General features: G+C 31.4%; 1 protein-coding gene across 6 annotated transcripts in view; it reads right to left on the reverse strand.

The window, feature by feature from the left end:
• LOC106461170 (single-stranded DNA-binding protein 3-like) overlaps nucleotides 1–15,204 on the reverse strand; it is a 226,729-nt gene that overhangs the window by 204,875 nt on the left and 6,650 nt on the right. For all 6 annotated transcript variants that reach the window (XM_022388031.1, XM_022388035.1, XM_022388034.1 and 3 more), the window contains exon 3: nucleotides 8,853–8,914. In XM_022388031.1, the coding sequence (XP_022243739.1) occupies nucleotides 8,853–8,914 (62 nt within the window). The remainder of the gene's footprint in view (nucleotides 1–8,852; nucleotides 8,915–15,204) is intronic.

Genomic DNA, 15,204 nt, shown 5'->3' on the forward strand with positions numbered 1-15,204 from the left:
AAGCATCATTCAAACATTTCCTCCCAAGAAACAAGTCATTACTCAAGTGGTAAAATAAGAGAGAGCAAACAGTCATCTCCATGTCATTTTGTTACATAAACAAACATAAAACAAAGGGTAAAAGACTACCATTAGTATTTAATAGATCTGCCCTTTACAACATTTAAAGCAGAAACATTGTTATACATTGAATTTACAAAATCTGAAACTTGGTCCTGTGAGATTACATACAACTCCTGGTGAAGAACTTGGATGAATGTTCTCCTAGAAGTTGGTTATTCGGTATACTTTCAAAAGGTACAACCAAGAACAGATCACACATAATCAACAGTGTTCAAACTTGTCAATTAGCCAGGCTACAAAAACAGTAGTAATGCTCTGAACTTCAACCTATGGTTTGTGACTCAAGCTTAATGAGCAGGAGCTCCATCTTGCAAGAAAAAACCGCTTTGTCTGGTAAGCTTGTCATTGGTGTAAGCAAGTAGTAGGCCTTTCTTGAGAAATGCAAGGTACTGAACAATAGTGACTGTCCCTCCATATACTACCAGCTGTGATTGTACAGCTGACTAAATAGTACCTCACATCACTGTTTTAGTTTTTAAATGGGTTCAATGAAAGTTACCAAGAGGATAGTTGCTAAACCCAGTTGTCCACTGTCCGAGAATTGTGCAGATTTGGACTCATAAGAACAAATTATACTGTTTCAAAAACCAGGAGAGTTTGGATAGCATCTGTGATGCCCATTGCTGTCAATGTACGATACTTCCTGGAATATGCAGTAGTTATCGTCTAGCTTACTCCTCCATTGTATCTAATGCTACTGGGTGCATTTGCCTGTCTTACAACATTTAATGTGGGTCATTCTCCACATTTCTCTTTACAACAACAAGAGTCCATTCTGCAGGTTTTGGGTAACTGAACAATGTGAAACTGTTGTTTGCTAATGTGAGTCAAACTGCACTGTCATCTTATTCACTGTGGATACTGGTACTGCAATTTCTCACCAACTATGACTGCCTTCCCTTCATTCAACTATACGACTTCATCAAAATACACTTTAATTTCCAGGATTATTTCGTTTGGCAGGGTTTACCTCTTCCAAGGCAGCATCAAAATTACTGATCATTTTCTCTCATTTTTCAAAATTTGTCTTCCTGGAACAAATTGAAATTCTGTTTTGATTCTTCCTTTGATAGAATATTCCAGGACAAAACTTTTAAAATATCCAAAATTTTCTGTGTGTATAACAAATAAAAAGAGCTGTTTGAATTAACATTCAAAAAATGTTGCCCCTTTTTTTTTCATGACAGACTTGTTTTATTGGGTTTTTTACAATGACAAAATATTTATAAATTATATTATGTGCTTCTATTGTGTGCACTTTCACAGTGAATATATTTTTGATAAGCAATATTTTGAAACACCTGTTCCTGAATAAAGTACCAAATATTTTACAACTATCTGAGGCCTTTTTTTTTCATATCTAATTTAGTTTGAACCTTAGATTAATTGTAAAGCCTTTGACAAGTTTATGTACATTAATACTGTAAGAAGCCACTTCTTTTTAAAACAGTTTGTAACACACAAAATTCATTATTATTATTATTTTTTTAATCACCTTTTCCTTTAAATATATAGACACTGATAGTTGCTTATGGTATTGAACATCTCAAGTTATATGAAAATTCAGCTCCATGTAACAAGTGCAGCTAGATGTACATACCACATTTCTAGATCAAATATTCAAAATGCACAAGTACAACCTTCCAATACAATTCTAAACTACTCTTGACAAGTCCACCATGATATCAGTGAACTTGTTAGAAATATAACAGAAGTAGACAAGAGAACCAGAGAAGTAACTTAGCATAGTTGCCTATTTTGAAACAGTAACAAAAACTATTACAAACTTAGGGCTTTTCCAACTCTATTTTTAGCATCATTTTAACCTTTGCTTAAAAAAGCTAGCTTCATATTAGGAAAGTTAATGTTTACAATCTCTGTTTAAGTTATAACTATATACATTCCAGTAATAATCTTCAACTCACATAACTGGTTTCTATATAAATCAATCAATAATCAATACCTAAATTTATTTTATTGTTTTTACCTCAAAATCAAGTCCAAACTTACATGAAAATCAAATAGAGAGATAGATTCACTTGCATTTGATTTTCTATACCCTATAAACTTTACTTTATTTGAAAACATTCATGGTGTATTCACTAAGCATCACTAAATTAGTTATTTGGCAATCAGAAATACACTGTAGACAGTATATCATTAAAATATAATAAAAACAGCTGTACAGGGAAAATGTGACATACTCAATGATTTACCTAAAACAACTATATTGGTACCTGATGAAAGTTCTTTTGTTTTACTCATTCAAATGGTTTACCCATTTTTCTATTTTGGAATACTACAATTAGAAACTTGTATATTTTTTGTGTGTGTATATACTCAGTGTCTTAAAAGAATTAATAAAATATAAGTTGAAAAATGCAGTTTTATTTATTTTCAAGAAACTAACATCAGTAATCTAATAAATTATACTACTTTTTATAAATGGGGAGTATGTTTTTTTTTAGTTACTAAAATTTACTTGATAATAATGATTTATTTATGACAAGGCATATAAAAATAACATTTCCATTACATAAATCCAAATAACATGTATCTTTTGAGAATTATCAGTGTTTCAGTTTCAAAGCCACTCCAACAAAGTAACACCAAACCTTTCTGTGTCTGCAATGAAAACTTTTTACCAGTGCACACAAACATTAGCTTCAGTTTCAATGTATTTTAAATGTTAACTAAATCAGTTCAAATAAATAAACAACACTAATCACCATAGTTTGAAGATAGCGAATATTACAATTCAATCATCTGAATCACTCTGAGCATGCTCTTTGTGAAATTACATTAATGAAAGAACAATTTAGCTCTAATTCACAAAAGTTATCTCAAATATGGGCAAAGATGCAGCCCTTAATCTGGTAAAATAATTTGCATAAAGAACTTAGTATAAAAGTCACTAGTATACTGTAGAGAATAATTTTAAACTATAAAAGTTTACCACTACAATTTTGCAGCATAGAATACAAGATAGTAATAAAAATTTTACTGTGGATTAACCAGAAAGACAAAAAATACTTTTATAACAGTATGATGTTATTTTTGGTGACAAAAGATATTGTTATGTACCAAACCTTATGTGGAGAAAATGATAAGTGATTTTCCCATAAATTTAGTAACATATGTTCAAATATGATCATAACTTCTATTTGTCACTTGGTCTTTAACATTATCTGTGTACTTTAACATATTTAACAGTTTTCAGACAAAAAAATCTCTATTAACCTATACCTATATGCACACAAAAAACAAAATATCTCACTCTGACAGTGTAAAAACAAAACTGAAACTTAAAGCATCTAAGTGAGCTAAAATGATTTAACAACGAACAAACTAAAACTAAATTATTGAAATGCAAGATATAAATCAATACAAGTTACACAACAAAGATATTTTAAATTAAATGTAAAATACTGTAAGTTGTATTTTTAGTTTCTAATATAGCAATAAAGACTACAGATTAATTCAATTACATAAACAGATTTAAAGTTAGTGAAGTTTGGCTAAACAAACATGTAAAAACAAATTCCTATTCTTCATGGTGGTGATGTGAAATCAACTATATAGAAAGTCATGAAATTCTTGCTTTCAAAAAATAACGTCTTAAAGACATCTTGTTAGCGTCATTTTTTAAATATACTTTTAGCATGTTCACAAAATTCTTGGCAAAACAAACTACGTTTCTTTTTGTCCCTCTATGAATAAAATAACCATACGAGCAAATTAATTGTATTAAAAAGGGGGTAATTCTGAGTATTATACGTTAATTTATAACTTACTTTGTCAACTAATTAATAAATATTAACTAATATGAGCAACTCTCTTTTCTACTAACACGTATGTTTTTCGATCTCTTAAACTTAAGTAACTTGAAACATTCGTAACAATTATATTAAGTTGTGTTTTTATTGTTCACGAAGAATTGACGCTGCGAAGAACGTCGACAGCAGCCTTCCAATATAATGTGGCAACAGGCAGCTGTACACAAGAGACAAAAGCAACTATAATGGCAAACCGAGGTCAGAGTAAGCCAGGAAAAGGTAACGACTGTGAACAGAACTAACAGCAGCTGGGCCACACCGTCCCAGCCCCAGCTAGACGCGCGTTCGGGCACGCGGCCAACAGAGCGAGGCTAGGAAATCCAGTTCAGCGATGACTTCAGCCAGGGAATATGGATGAAGAGCATGTGTACCGGTAGTTTAAAGGGAGGGGGACACGAAATAGGAGCGATGATTCCTCCGACTTTTTGAGTTTGACTGGAATTCGGTAAAACATGGCACCGATGATAATTTCGGCTACAATATTAAGAATAATCACGTTACGTATTTGAATACAAAAATGGTACTATTGTACTTAAGTTAAACATCGTGGTTGTATAACACAGCCAATACTAGAAATAGAATAATCCAGACTTGGGCAACTTATACAGTAAACTTGATTCGTTTGGGATATTGAATGTAAAAAACAAAAAAAAACAAAAACAAACACATAAAGTAAATGAACAAACAATTCATGAACGTGGCGTTTATATAATCACGGTAAGAAATCGCTGTTGATAAATGATATGATTCAGTTTCATCATATGACAAGCTACACTCTGTGTTTATTTGTTGTTAGACATATAGTTAGACAATGTACTATCAACTGTTTCTCGAGTTTGGAGTTTTATAATTAGACATATTTCTATGACGGCCGAGTTAATAACGAAATACGTGCATAAGTAAATACAAAATCTTTCAATTTTTGACTATGTGTTTACGAACTTCTCCTGCATTTGGTTTGATATTGAGACGACATTTTGGTCTGCGTACACATTAATGAAGAACCTAAAAGAGGGCCCGAGATGACGTTAAGACCATGAAGTAAAAAAGAAAGAAACATATCATATGTTGAATACAATTTACTGAGAAAAAAAAAGGCATTTTTTGATTACCCGTCAGTTCAATAAACTTTATTTTGAATACCATATTTTTCTGTGTATACTTACTATATGAATTTTATAGGTTATGCAACAGGTACAACTTCGTAGTTGAAATACAAAACAGTTTCTGTTTTGAAATAAGCAAGAATCTTTAGACTACAACGTAAACTGGCTCCCTCCTACAACACAATTATTAAAGCAAAAACATGTTGGTGGGATCTAATTTTGGGGGTAGTCGTCCCCTTGATAATTAAAGTTAAAATAGAAAATAAATGTGCACTGTAAATGTAACGAGTGGAGAAAACAATATCATACAACAACTGTGATTAAAATGAAGTCAATGTACTTGTTATGCTCTGGTTGATTCGTAACACCGGGCAACACAAACTTCTTCCACGTGTATCGCTCGCATCGCTTATAAACAAGACTTCGAGATTCTAAACGATATACACATCTCTGCAAAAATGTCCGTGCATTCACATGAGATACAGCAGAATAACAGTAAACAAGTATTACAGAATAAGTTGTAATGCTGATAAACAAATGTTGTTCAAGCATGTCAAAACCCTGCTTTTATGCACTGAATCCACATCCTGATACATTCCACATAACAAATAATTTGGAAGATTATTTCTTAAAATAAGTTCATCGTCACCATACTACTCGACTTCTTACACAGTTGTGCTAGTGTAAAACATACAAATTCAAATGTTCTCGGTAAGTTTTCGTTCACCAATTAGGTTTAACAATTTGGTAATAAAATGTGATAAAAACCCATCTAATTGTCCTTACCAGATTTAAGTTAAACACGGAGTTTTCTGACGAGTCAATGACCTTAAAATGCATAAACAGTAGATGTTAAACAGAAAACGATTGGAAGGTACAGGTTTTGTTTTTTTACATATTAATGCATGCTTCAGTTATTAGGCCAAACACCTAACAGGATGGGATAATTTTCATCTTTGAGATAATTGGAATTAACCAAACCTGTTCAAATAGTAAAACACCAGTGTGATTCCTAGATCCTGATTTTCAGAGGCTTAAACAATTTAAACATACTTAATTCCAGTATGAAGAATAAGACACGATTTCGTAGAAAATGTAGTGCAATAACAGAATCAAACATTGTCTGCTACATGTTCTTCAAAGCAGTCTCTGAGCAATCCTGTTTCATATAAACTAATACAGGTATTGGGAACTGATTAACCCGGTGAAAAGTTGTAATCACTGATATTACACTATGTATATCTAACAATAAACAAGTTTTATATTTTGGGATATGTTTGCTTTAACCCCAAAATCAATATATATATATTTCTAAAACATAAGATCAAGGCCTGGATCAATCTACCATCACTAAATAAGAAAAAAAATCATACAAGAGCAGTTTTCTACATCCACCTGAGTAACTCATTGCAGACTTTACATTCTACTCAGCTTTCTGATGCTGTATTTTTCCATTCTTCATGAAAAATTACAAAGCAAAACTAAGCTCTTACTCAACTGAACAATTCAATATTGTAGTAAATTTTTCTACCATCAAGGTTAGCTGTAGCATAGGAAATAAAATGCAAACAACTAATGCTCAATTCTTCAACTTACCCATTAATTATTGCCACCAGGTGGATTCACAAACATTAACAATGGTAGAATGAATTACTAAGACAACTCTAGTTAGATAGTCGAAACAATGACATATATTTGTAAGTTGATTTCACTGAATAGTATTGACATGGTGTTATTCCAAACATCAATCACAAAATTTAAAAATTATTCTGTGTTTTCGTAACTGCACATTTAAATCCTTTTTTTCTTTCCTTTTCAATTTTTTTTTACATTTTTATAAGTTTCAGGTAAAGGATTGCTAATTATTTTATCTTCATTACCTCAATATAACAGTATTGAATTCCTATAATTCTAACACCTTATTACTATAATGGTAAGTCTGTACAATAGTGCACTGGCTTCTGAACATACCTAATAGCACACATACATACACACACAAATTACAAATAAGTATATAATCCAAAAATTAAATAATAACTAGAGTCTGGAATGAATTCAAATTCAGACCAGCTAGGTCGATCTCAGAACAACTGTAACAGAAATTAACAGCAAGACTTTTAACTCTCTCCCTCGTGGTCATTTAAAAAAAAATCACACACATATTCTTAGAAGAAAAAAAATTGTTTTACAAACCTTAATAAAACTATCATCAAATAACTAAGTAGTTTTATCAGTTTTTACCCAGTTTTTAGCTTTAGAATTTGAAGATTTTTTTAGATTTGAAGGTGAGCCACTGTATGTGTATGGGGCAACCTGTGGTGTGCAAAACCTTTCTGTGGGTTGCAAGAACTTTTGAAAAACATTAAATGAAAAATAAACCACAGACCTCAAAACTGGAGAGTAGCCCTCGGTAAATTACCAACATATTCCAGTACCAGCACTCAACTTCTGCATACTGTTGACCTATTCTTGAATTATTTCTTTTGATTTACCTTTTTATTGATATAAACCATACAAGTTTCTTTTAACAAACTGTATGCACTAGGAATATGCCACTTGGTCAAAGATTCGACTATGGGTTTGTGGCATGACAAAGTTGGGGCCCACTGACCTAAACAAACTAACATAAGTTTGTTTTAAGATTAGGTTTTAAAAAATCTTCATTAGGGTAAATGTAATCATTCTACTTGCACCTTTATATAATGTAAAAATATGAATAACCTACCATAAATATACTGTACTAACTAAAACACCCAATTTCTAACTTATCAGCCATGCAAGAATGTTTATAATCAGAAATGGACTTGCATGTAAATTAGAACCCTTGTTTAGTTAGCAATTGTGAAGTTTTATAAATTTCCCCCATAAAGTCATCCACTTATAAGATACAGACAGCTTTGTTTGGTAAGTGTTAATACAAGTTCAAGGAGCACTTTATTATAATAAGTCATATTGAAAAATTAAAATTTTGTTTAGATGATTTGTGAAATGTAAAATGTTTCTGAGGAGCATACAGCTTGAATTATAAATAGTCTGTTAGTATGTATAGAAACATAAAATTTGTTACAAATCAACCTGATCAATATATATATATATATATATAATAAGGAAGTTACAAAATCATACTACTTATAATATTGATTAAATTATATATTCTGTCGAAACCACAGCAGTTACTATAGTGGCAAACCCATCTTAGTTACATCACTAACAAAACCAAGCCAGTTTACAGTACTGACAAAAAAAATAATCCAGTTACAATACTGACTAAATTCCAAAACTAAGCCAGTTACAGTTGGCATTTTTAATTCTTATTAGCTTCCTTTTAGAATAATATATTCTTTTACTGTACACTGTTTATGAAAGTGATTTCAAACTTTAGTTGTTACATATGCGTACAGATAAAGTAATTATTCATTTAGAACATACTTTAATTTCTAATTACTTACTCTGAAACAAACAATAATTAAATTGATTTCAATTGTTTTTTTAATATTATCTTTAGTAACCAAGCATATAATACCAACTGTATATTAACTTTTGCCCCATCCTGTATATAAATAGTAAACCATTTGATGCAACCTGTTATTTAACAGTATCTCACCATGACACTTTATACACATCATCTAGAGTATAATTCATGTGTGTGTACTTTTGTTTTAAATATTTTCTAAATCATGATGTTGAATATCAGCTTTGAAATACAAGACTATTTTGCGGAATATAATTACAAAATATATCAAACTATCTAAATTTTATAATATCTGTTGACAAAATGAATACTTACCACCACCATGAATGAAGAAATCCTGGTGGTTCTCCTAATGTAATATTTTTTTCCCATCTTATCTAAAAGAAAGAAAGAAAAAAATTAAATATTTATTAATTACAATCACACTGTAATGCTCAAAACTCCTTAAACATTTTTTCAATGTTAACCAGAAATCCTCAACATGAATGTTCTGTTCTGACAACCAAACCTGAACAGTAAATGGTAGTAGACTTGTATAAAACAAAAGTTAGATGGACATAAAATGCAAATCATTTGGCCACCAGGTGGTAGACCATTAAACTGATCTGGATCACTGAAGCATTAGTGTCTCACAACTAAATGAAACTAACTCATTAATAAAATTTATAAAAAAAATTCAACTGCCAACATAAACAGTGTTACATTGATGATTAAGAAGTCAATGCTACACTACAAACAAATCTTTACTTATTAGGATTGCATAAAATGCCCAGAATATCCTTTGCAAAATATTCACAGTAGCTTTATTACAACTGACAAGGTAATATGCTAGCAGGCATCATCTGTAATGTTGTGCAGCACTGTACTCCTGATGACTTGTTGTAACTTTATGAAGTACAAGGAACTGCTTCATCCAATTTTAAAGACAAGTATGAAAGATACAGATAAGCCAGTGAATAACACAACCATGAATGTATCATGTCCTTTGTGAAAAATTGTGGTGGGTGTGTTATGGTTTGAGCTGCATTCAACACATTAAATGTGGGAGATATTCATGAATCATTTACATGTCTGGATGTTCCAAGAATATAAAAAGATCTTAAATGAAGAAGATCCGATACAGTTTTTTCTTTCTTTTGTTTTACCTAAGCCATTATGTTGTTTCAACAGTATTAAACTGCTCATCATAAGGCACTTGCAGCCATGCCTAATTTCAAAGTAGTAACATCAACATTTTAGAATGACCAGTTTAACCAACTGAATCCCAGTTATTAACCTTTTAGAACATCTCTGGGACCACAACCTTCCATTTGTGACCAACTAGCTGAGCTTTTGATAAACAAAGAAATAAACTGTACCAGATACTGGACTCCAATTGAGGGCACAAGTCATATAACAGCAGTAGTTATTCAGGTCAAGACTGGTACTGCACTATATTAAAACAGAGGTAGCTAGAACCCCTGTCTGACTACATTGTTTGGATATTTTTGGCAGGGCAGTTTGTAACAACAAAACACTGCATACCCAACTTGAATGTGTGCATGTGTTTATATAACAAAACATAAAATTACATAAATTTGCATTTACTTGTTATATGGAATCCACAAAGCAGCATGTACTTAATACTACCCATATATTCTGACATTTACCAGTTATATATATTTATATATGTATATTTATAACCTAAGACATACAAAATATGATGTTCCTAAAACAGTGCATATGTATCATGACATTAACCATTTATCAGGGTTGTTATCTTGCAGTCTAATTTGTAATGTTATCTGCTTTTGTCAGCAGTAGAGCTAGGCAATTTAATTGATTATCTACGAGTAGTGATTACATTGATTAGTGTCATGTAAACAAATCAATTAATTGAAATTAGTGATTTTGATTATTACTGTTTGCGGTTATTCCAACAACTGATTAATCAAAATTACAATTATATCAAATGTCACAAAAATTATCAAACATTCAAAATTACAGTTTCTAATTATTGATATTTTTTATTATTCCAACTATCCAAGTAATCAAAGTACTGCTATTATGTTTGTTGTGAGGAGAGGAAATCTATTTACACTTTAAATACAAGTTCAAAGATACAGCTTTTGAGTGGATAGCTTATTTTCATTTAGCTTTTTTAGGACATTTCAACCACTCGTATGGTCATCATTAGGTAACTGTCTCTATTTTGCTATTATGTTTTTTCGTTTGTTTGTTGTTAAACACAAAGCTACATATTGAATTATTTGTGCTCTGCTTAATTTTTTGAGGGTCTCAGTTCGATTCCTATTACCACTAAACTTTTTTGCCTTGTCTTTGACATGGCAGTGCTACTAATTTTATATGTCGCTGTCACTAATTTTGAATTGCTGACCAGAGGAAAGACAACTGTCTGGCAGCAAACACTGCCAAAATTATTTTTTCATATTGAACTGCTTACTAGAGAGAAATACTTGTTGAAAATGTCCCTTAACACATACATCTGTATTAAGAAAACTGACAATGAGCCATAGCCTGATTATCTCATTCAAACCTGCTTCCAATTCATAAACTAGTAACAAAAATCAGATTAGCTTCAACTTTGTAAGACTATCTTATATTGCTGTTGCTCATGAAAACACGTAATTCTAAGATACTCCCTTTCAGAGTAAAACATACATATTTCAGTCATTTAAAAAAAAATTATTACACAAAAATTGCAAAAAATGTTAGAAATGGTTCAGCCAATAATTCTTGACATCCAGCAAAGATTATCTTCTCAACCTTTTCATCCTAACAAGTATGAGGTATATTACCCAAAACAACTCCATAAAATTATCATAAGAAGGAATAATGTGTGTCATTTAAAAACATCATCTTTTAGGTTCGTCCATCAGAAATTTCTGAATTCTGACAAGCATTAAACATGTTTTCCTTTTAGTACTTTTAAACAGCAAAATTACATCTATACAAAAATCAGATGAGATCATTAATCTAAACAAGTAGTGGAGATTCATACCTACTTCAATGGGTCACAGAGTACTTTCTTCATTTAATTCAACTGTCCTATGTTATTTGCTGTTATAACATAAGTAAAAAACAATCATGTCACTCACCCATAAGAAAGAAGACTATTGCTGATGATTTGAATATATTAAGTAAGCTTCTAGTTTAATGTCTACCACAGTATGAGCAAATAAGGTGAAGGATTAAGAAATTTCTTATAACAGTAGTTCTAGATGTCACTAGATTTAATCTGTGAAGTTTTTTTTCATGTTATTTTGAATGTATTACTTGATGAAGTTAGTCCAACAAGGTAAGATGTTGGTCCACTGGTAGTTTGCTCTCAACATTCTATTTGGTTCATAAGATCACAGAAGATTAGTCTGCTTAACACTGTATTTATTCAATGCACACTGAAAAACTTAGAATTCAAAATGATAATGTGTTTTACTTAGATCTTGATTTCGTTATCAAGAGGAAAAACCAGACTTCTCCAAAATGTGGAGAAAAAAATTAAAAGGTTATCCAATTTTTTTTGTTGTTGTTGTTTGATTTTCTCCTTTTTTTTCCAAGATTTTTATTTGTTTGGAATTAATAACCCCACAAGAAGTTTATTTTCAGGATAGATAAAACAGAGAATATTAAGATTATGATAAAAAAAAGAACAAGTGTAGGAAAGCTGTTGTTCAGCCTAACAGAAACAAGTCTTAGCTCAAAACATCATACATGGCTTGAAGAAGTTCTATACTTATGTGAGCTGTAGAAAGAGAATCAAGAACTGTAAACATGAGATTTAAAGAGATTTATAGCATGTTCGATTCATTTTTAATACTAACTTTCAATCAAAGCAAGCTACCTATTTAGAATAAAACTAAAAATCAACCTGATAATGAGTAAAGCTACATATACTTTTCTTATGTTCTCAGTTATAAAGATTAGAATACATTGTTTCATCAGTTGGATACCCTTGCTGTTAACAATATTTTCGGCTACAATTAGATATAGAAAATAATTTCTTATTGTTCATGGGAAAGTATCTCTTGGGGAAAAAACTTCAAGAAAGTATAGCTCATAGAAACATTGGAAAAACAAGGTGACTGAATGTCATTCCATCCATCAAGGTCACCCCTAAATCAAGAAATTAATACCACTGACATCTACTCTACTACCTGCCATCAGACTTCTAATTCAAGTAACTTACATATATTGCAGAGAGGTCTAGTACTGGGATGAAAGAAATTATGGTCATTTTTAACCTTTCTGTCAGTATTATCAACTAATCTATTTATGTCATATCCTCTAAAATCCTTAGCATGACCCTTCAAGATAAAAGAAATTTCATATTTAAACTTAAAAATTCTCTAATAAAAGTCATAAAAGTTTCTCATATATTCTACTTACCAAACTACTGACATGAAGCCCATGCACCATGTATAAACATTGCTCTCTTGATGTTAAATCTGTACCATAGATATAGTTTACCTCTTGCTTCAGATATAACCTTAATAATATCTCAATTTATCTATGCATTCCCCTTTCATATTCATTAACACACCAAAGAACTCCCAAACTTTCCACTTGACAGTTTCTATCCTTAATGTTCATATGTAGCTCACTTACTAACATTATTAGCTCCAGCATAAATTGTAAATGGAAAAGCATTCTTAATGCCTACCACTAACCCATCTAATCCTTCTATAAAATCCTGAACTTCAACCCATGATAAGTAAATTCTAGGCTTCGATTTCTTATGACCACCAACACAAGCAACCAATTCAACATACTTAATTAGAGATCTACTACAAATACTTCAGAATCCTTTCTCCACCCTCACCAATAGCCAGGGGTTCTGATATGTTAGAATGTTACTTATGTCTAACTCAGAACCACTTCCTTAATCCTCAACCAACTTCCATTATGTATCTTGGTAAACTTAGTATCTATATTTCCTTCCCTATAAAGAACAACTGTTATTTTACATTTTTTCTTCCTTCCTTCTTCACCCAATCTGTTTCTTTCATCATATTTCTGCCTGAGCCTGTTAAGATATACTCTATCACTATGTTTGTTTTGAATTTTGCGTAAAGCTACACAAGGCCTATCTACACTAGCCGTCCCTAATTTAGCAGTGTAAGACTAAAGGGAAGGCAGCTAGTCATCACCACCCACTGCCAAATCTTGGGCTACTCTTTTATAAACGAAGAGTGGGATTGACCGTCACATTTTAATGCCCCCATGGCTGAAAGGGCAAGCATGTTTGGTGTGACAAGGAATTGAACCCGCAACCCGCAGATTGCGAGACGAGCGCCCTAACCACCTGGCCATGCCAGGCCTCTATGACTATGACCAATTTGAGTAACAGCTGGTGAAGGCTTCAACATATATCTTTCAAAAGAGACTGGGAATATTCTTATGGTTAGAAAATTAACTGCCTTTGTAAGTGTTCAGTAAGCATAATACAGACTTCCACAATATTTTAGATTTAGCTATCAGGAGATACAGCTATTACTGTCAACTCTACCTGGATTGGAGACAATACTGAATGTTTAAAGATTAAAGCAGATACATTCCACATACTACTGGAGTAAATATCTCATCATATCCAAGCTGTAATCACGGAATATGGTGGCCCAACTTGTTATTAGGTTGGGAATTTTAATAATTTGGCCACTGAATGTATTTTAGTAGAGTTTTTTTTCTTTGATTAAACTACTACTTTGGTTGATGTTTTGCAACTTGCTTTTCAAAGTTATAAGTACAAAAAAAACAATATAAACAATTATCAGAGTAAGGTAATAAATATACATTATTTAGCTTAGAAGAGTGATAACCAGCAGATGTCTTACTCTGACACCATTATTGTAATCCAACATCTCTTTTTCTATTGAATGCTGATGATTTGAATATTACCTATTGGCAGATTATCCAGATTTGTTTACAGTGCTATGATTTTGAGTAAGACTGGTGAAACTGAGAATGTTAATTAAATTCAGAATAGCATTGATAATCTTAATGAATGTGCAAGAACTTAAAATATGAGCTTTAAATATTATTTTACTTTTTTTCAGAATTTGTGGTACATAGTGGAGAGATTCAAACATCTTCAATAATAAAGTTAGAAAAAAGTTATTTTTACTCTCCAAATAATTAAAACATTTTTTTTTACTTCAAGCCATTACAGCTTCATCAAAAACTGATTAATATGAAAAGATAGGTTAACTTGTTAAATTAATTTTGATGTTCCATTTCTTGAGACTGTCATACCATGCTCTTAACAATGTCCAGATTATTACCAGTTTTACAATTATAGTATAGTTATTACATTACTACTATACAAAAGTTTACATAAGTTCCTCATGTAAAATTGGAAAGTTAAGACAGATTCAAATACGTAATTCAAGTTAAATGTTTGTATAGTACTACAGTCAGTATCATAACTATACTCTAATCCAGTGGTTCCCAACCTGTGGTCCCCTGTCTCATAGGGGCCACAAAGGTCATACCATCTCATCAAACAAGCATTTTTTAATACTGCTGTTTTTTTAATTGCACACTTAGTTATATATGTCTTTTATTTGGTAGTGAAAAATGGGAAACAAATCAATAATTAGTTAATAAAAACAATTTGTTGGGTAGATGGAATCTTTCTAAAAAAAGTTAGGGGGGGGGGTCGGGGTGAATA

The sequence above is a fragment of the Limulus polyphemus genome, unplaced genomic scaffold (genome assembly GCF_000517525.1).
Source record: "Limulus polyphemus unplaced genomic scaffold, Limulus_polyphemus-2.1.2 Scaffold908, whole genome shotgun sequence".
NCBI lineage: Eukaryota > Metazoa > Arthropoda > Merostomata > Xiphosura > Limulidae > Limulus > Limulus polyphemus.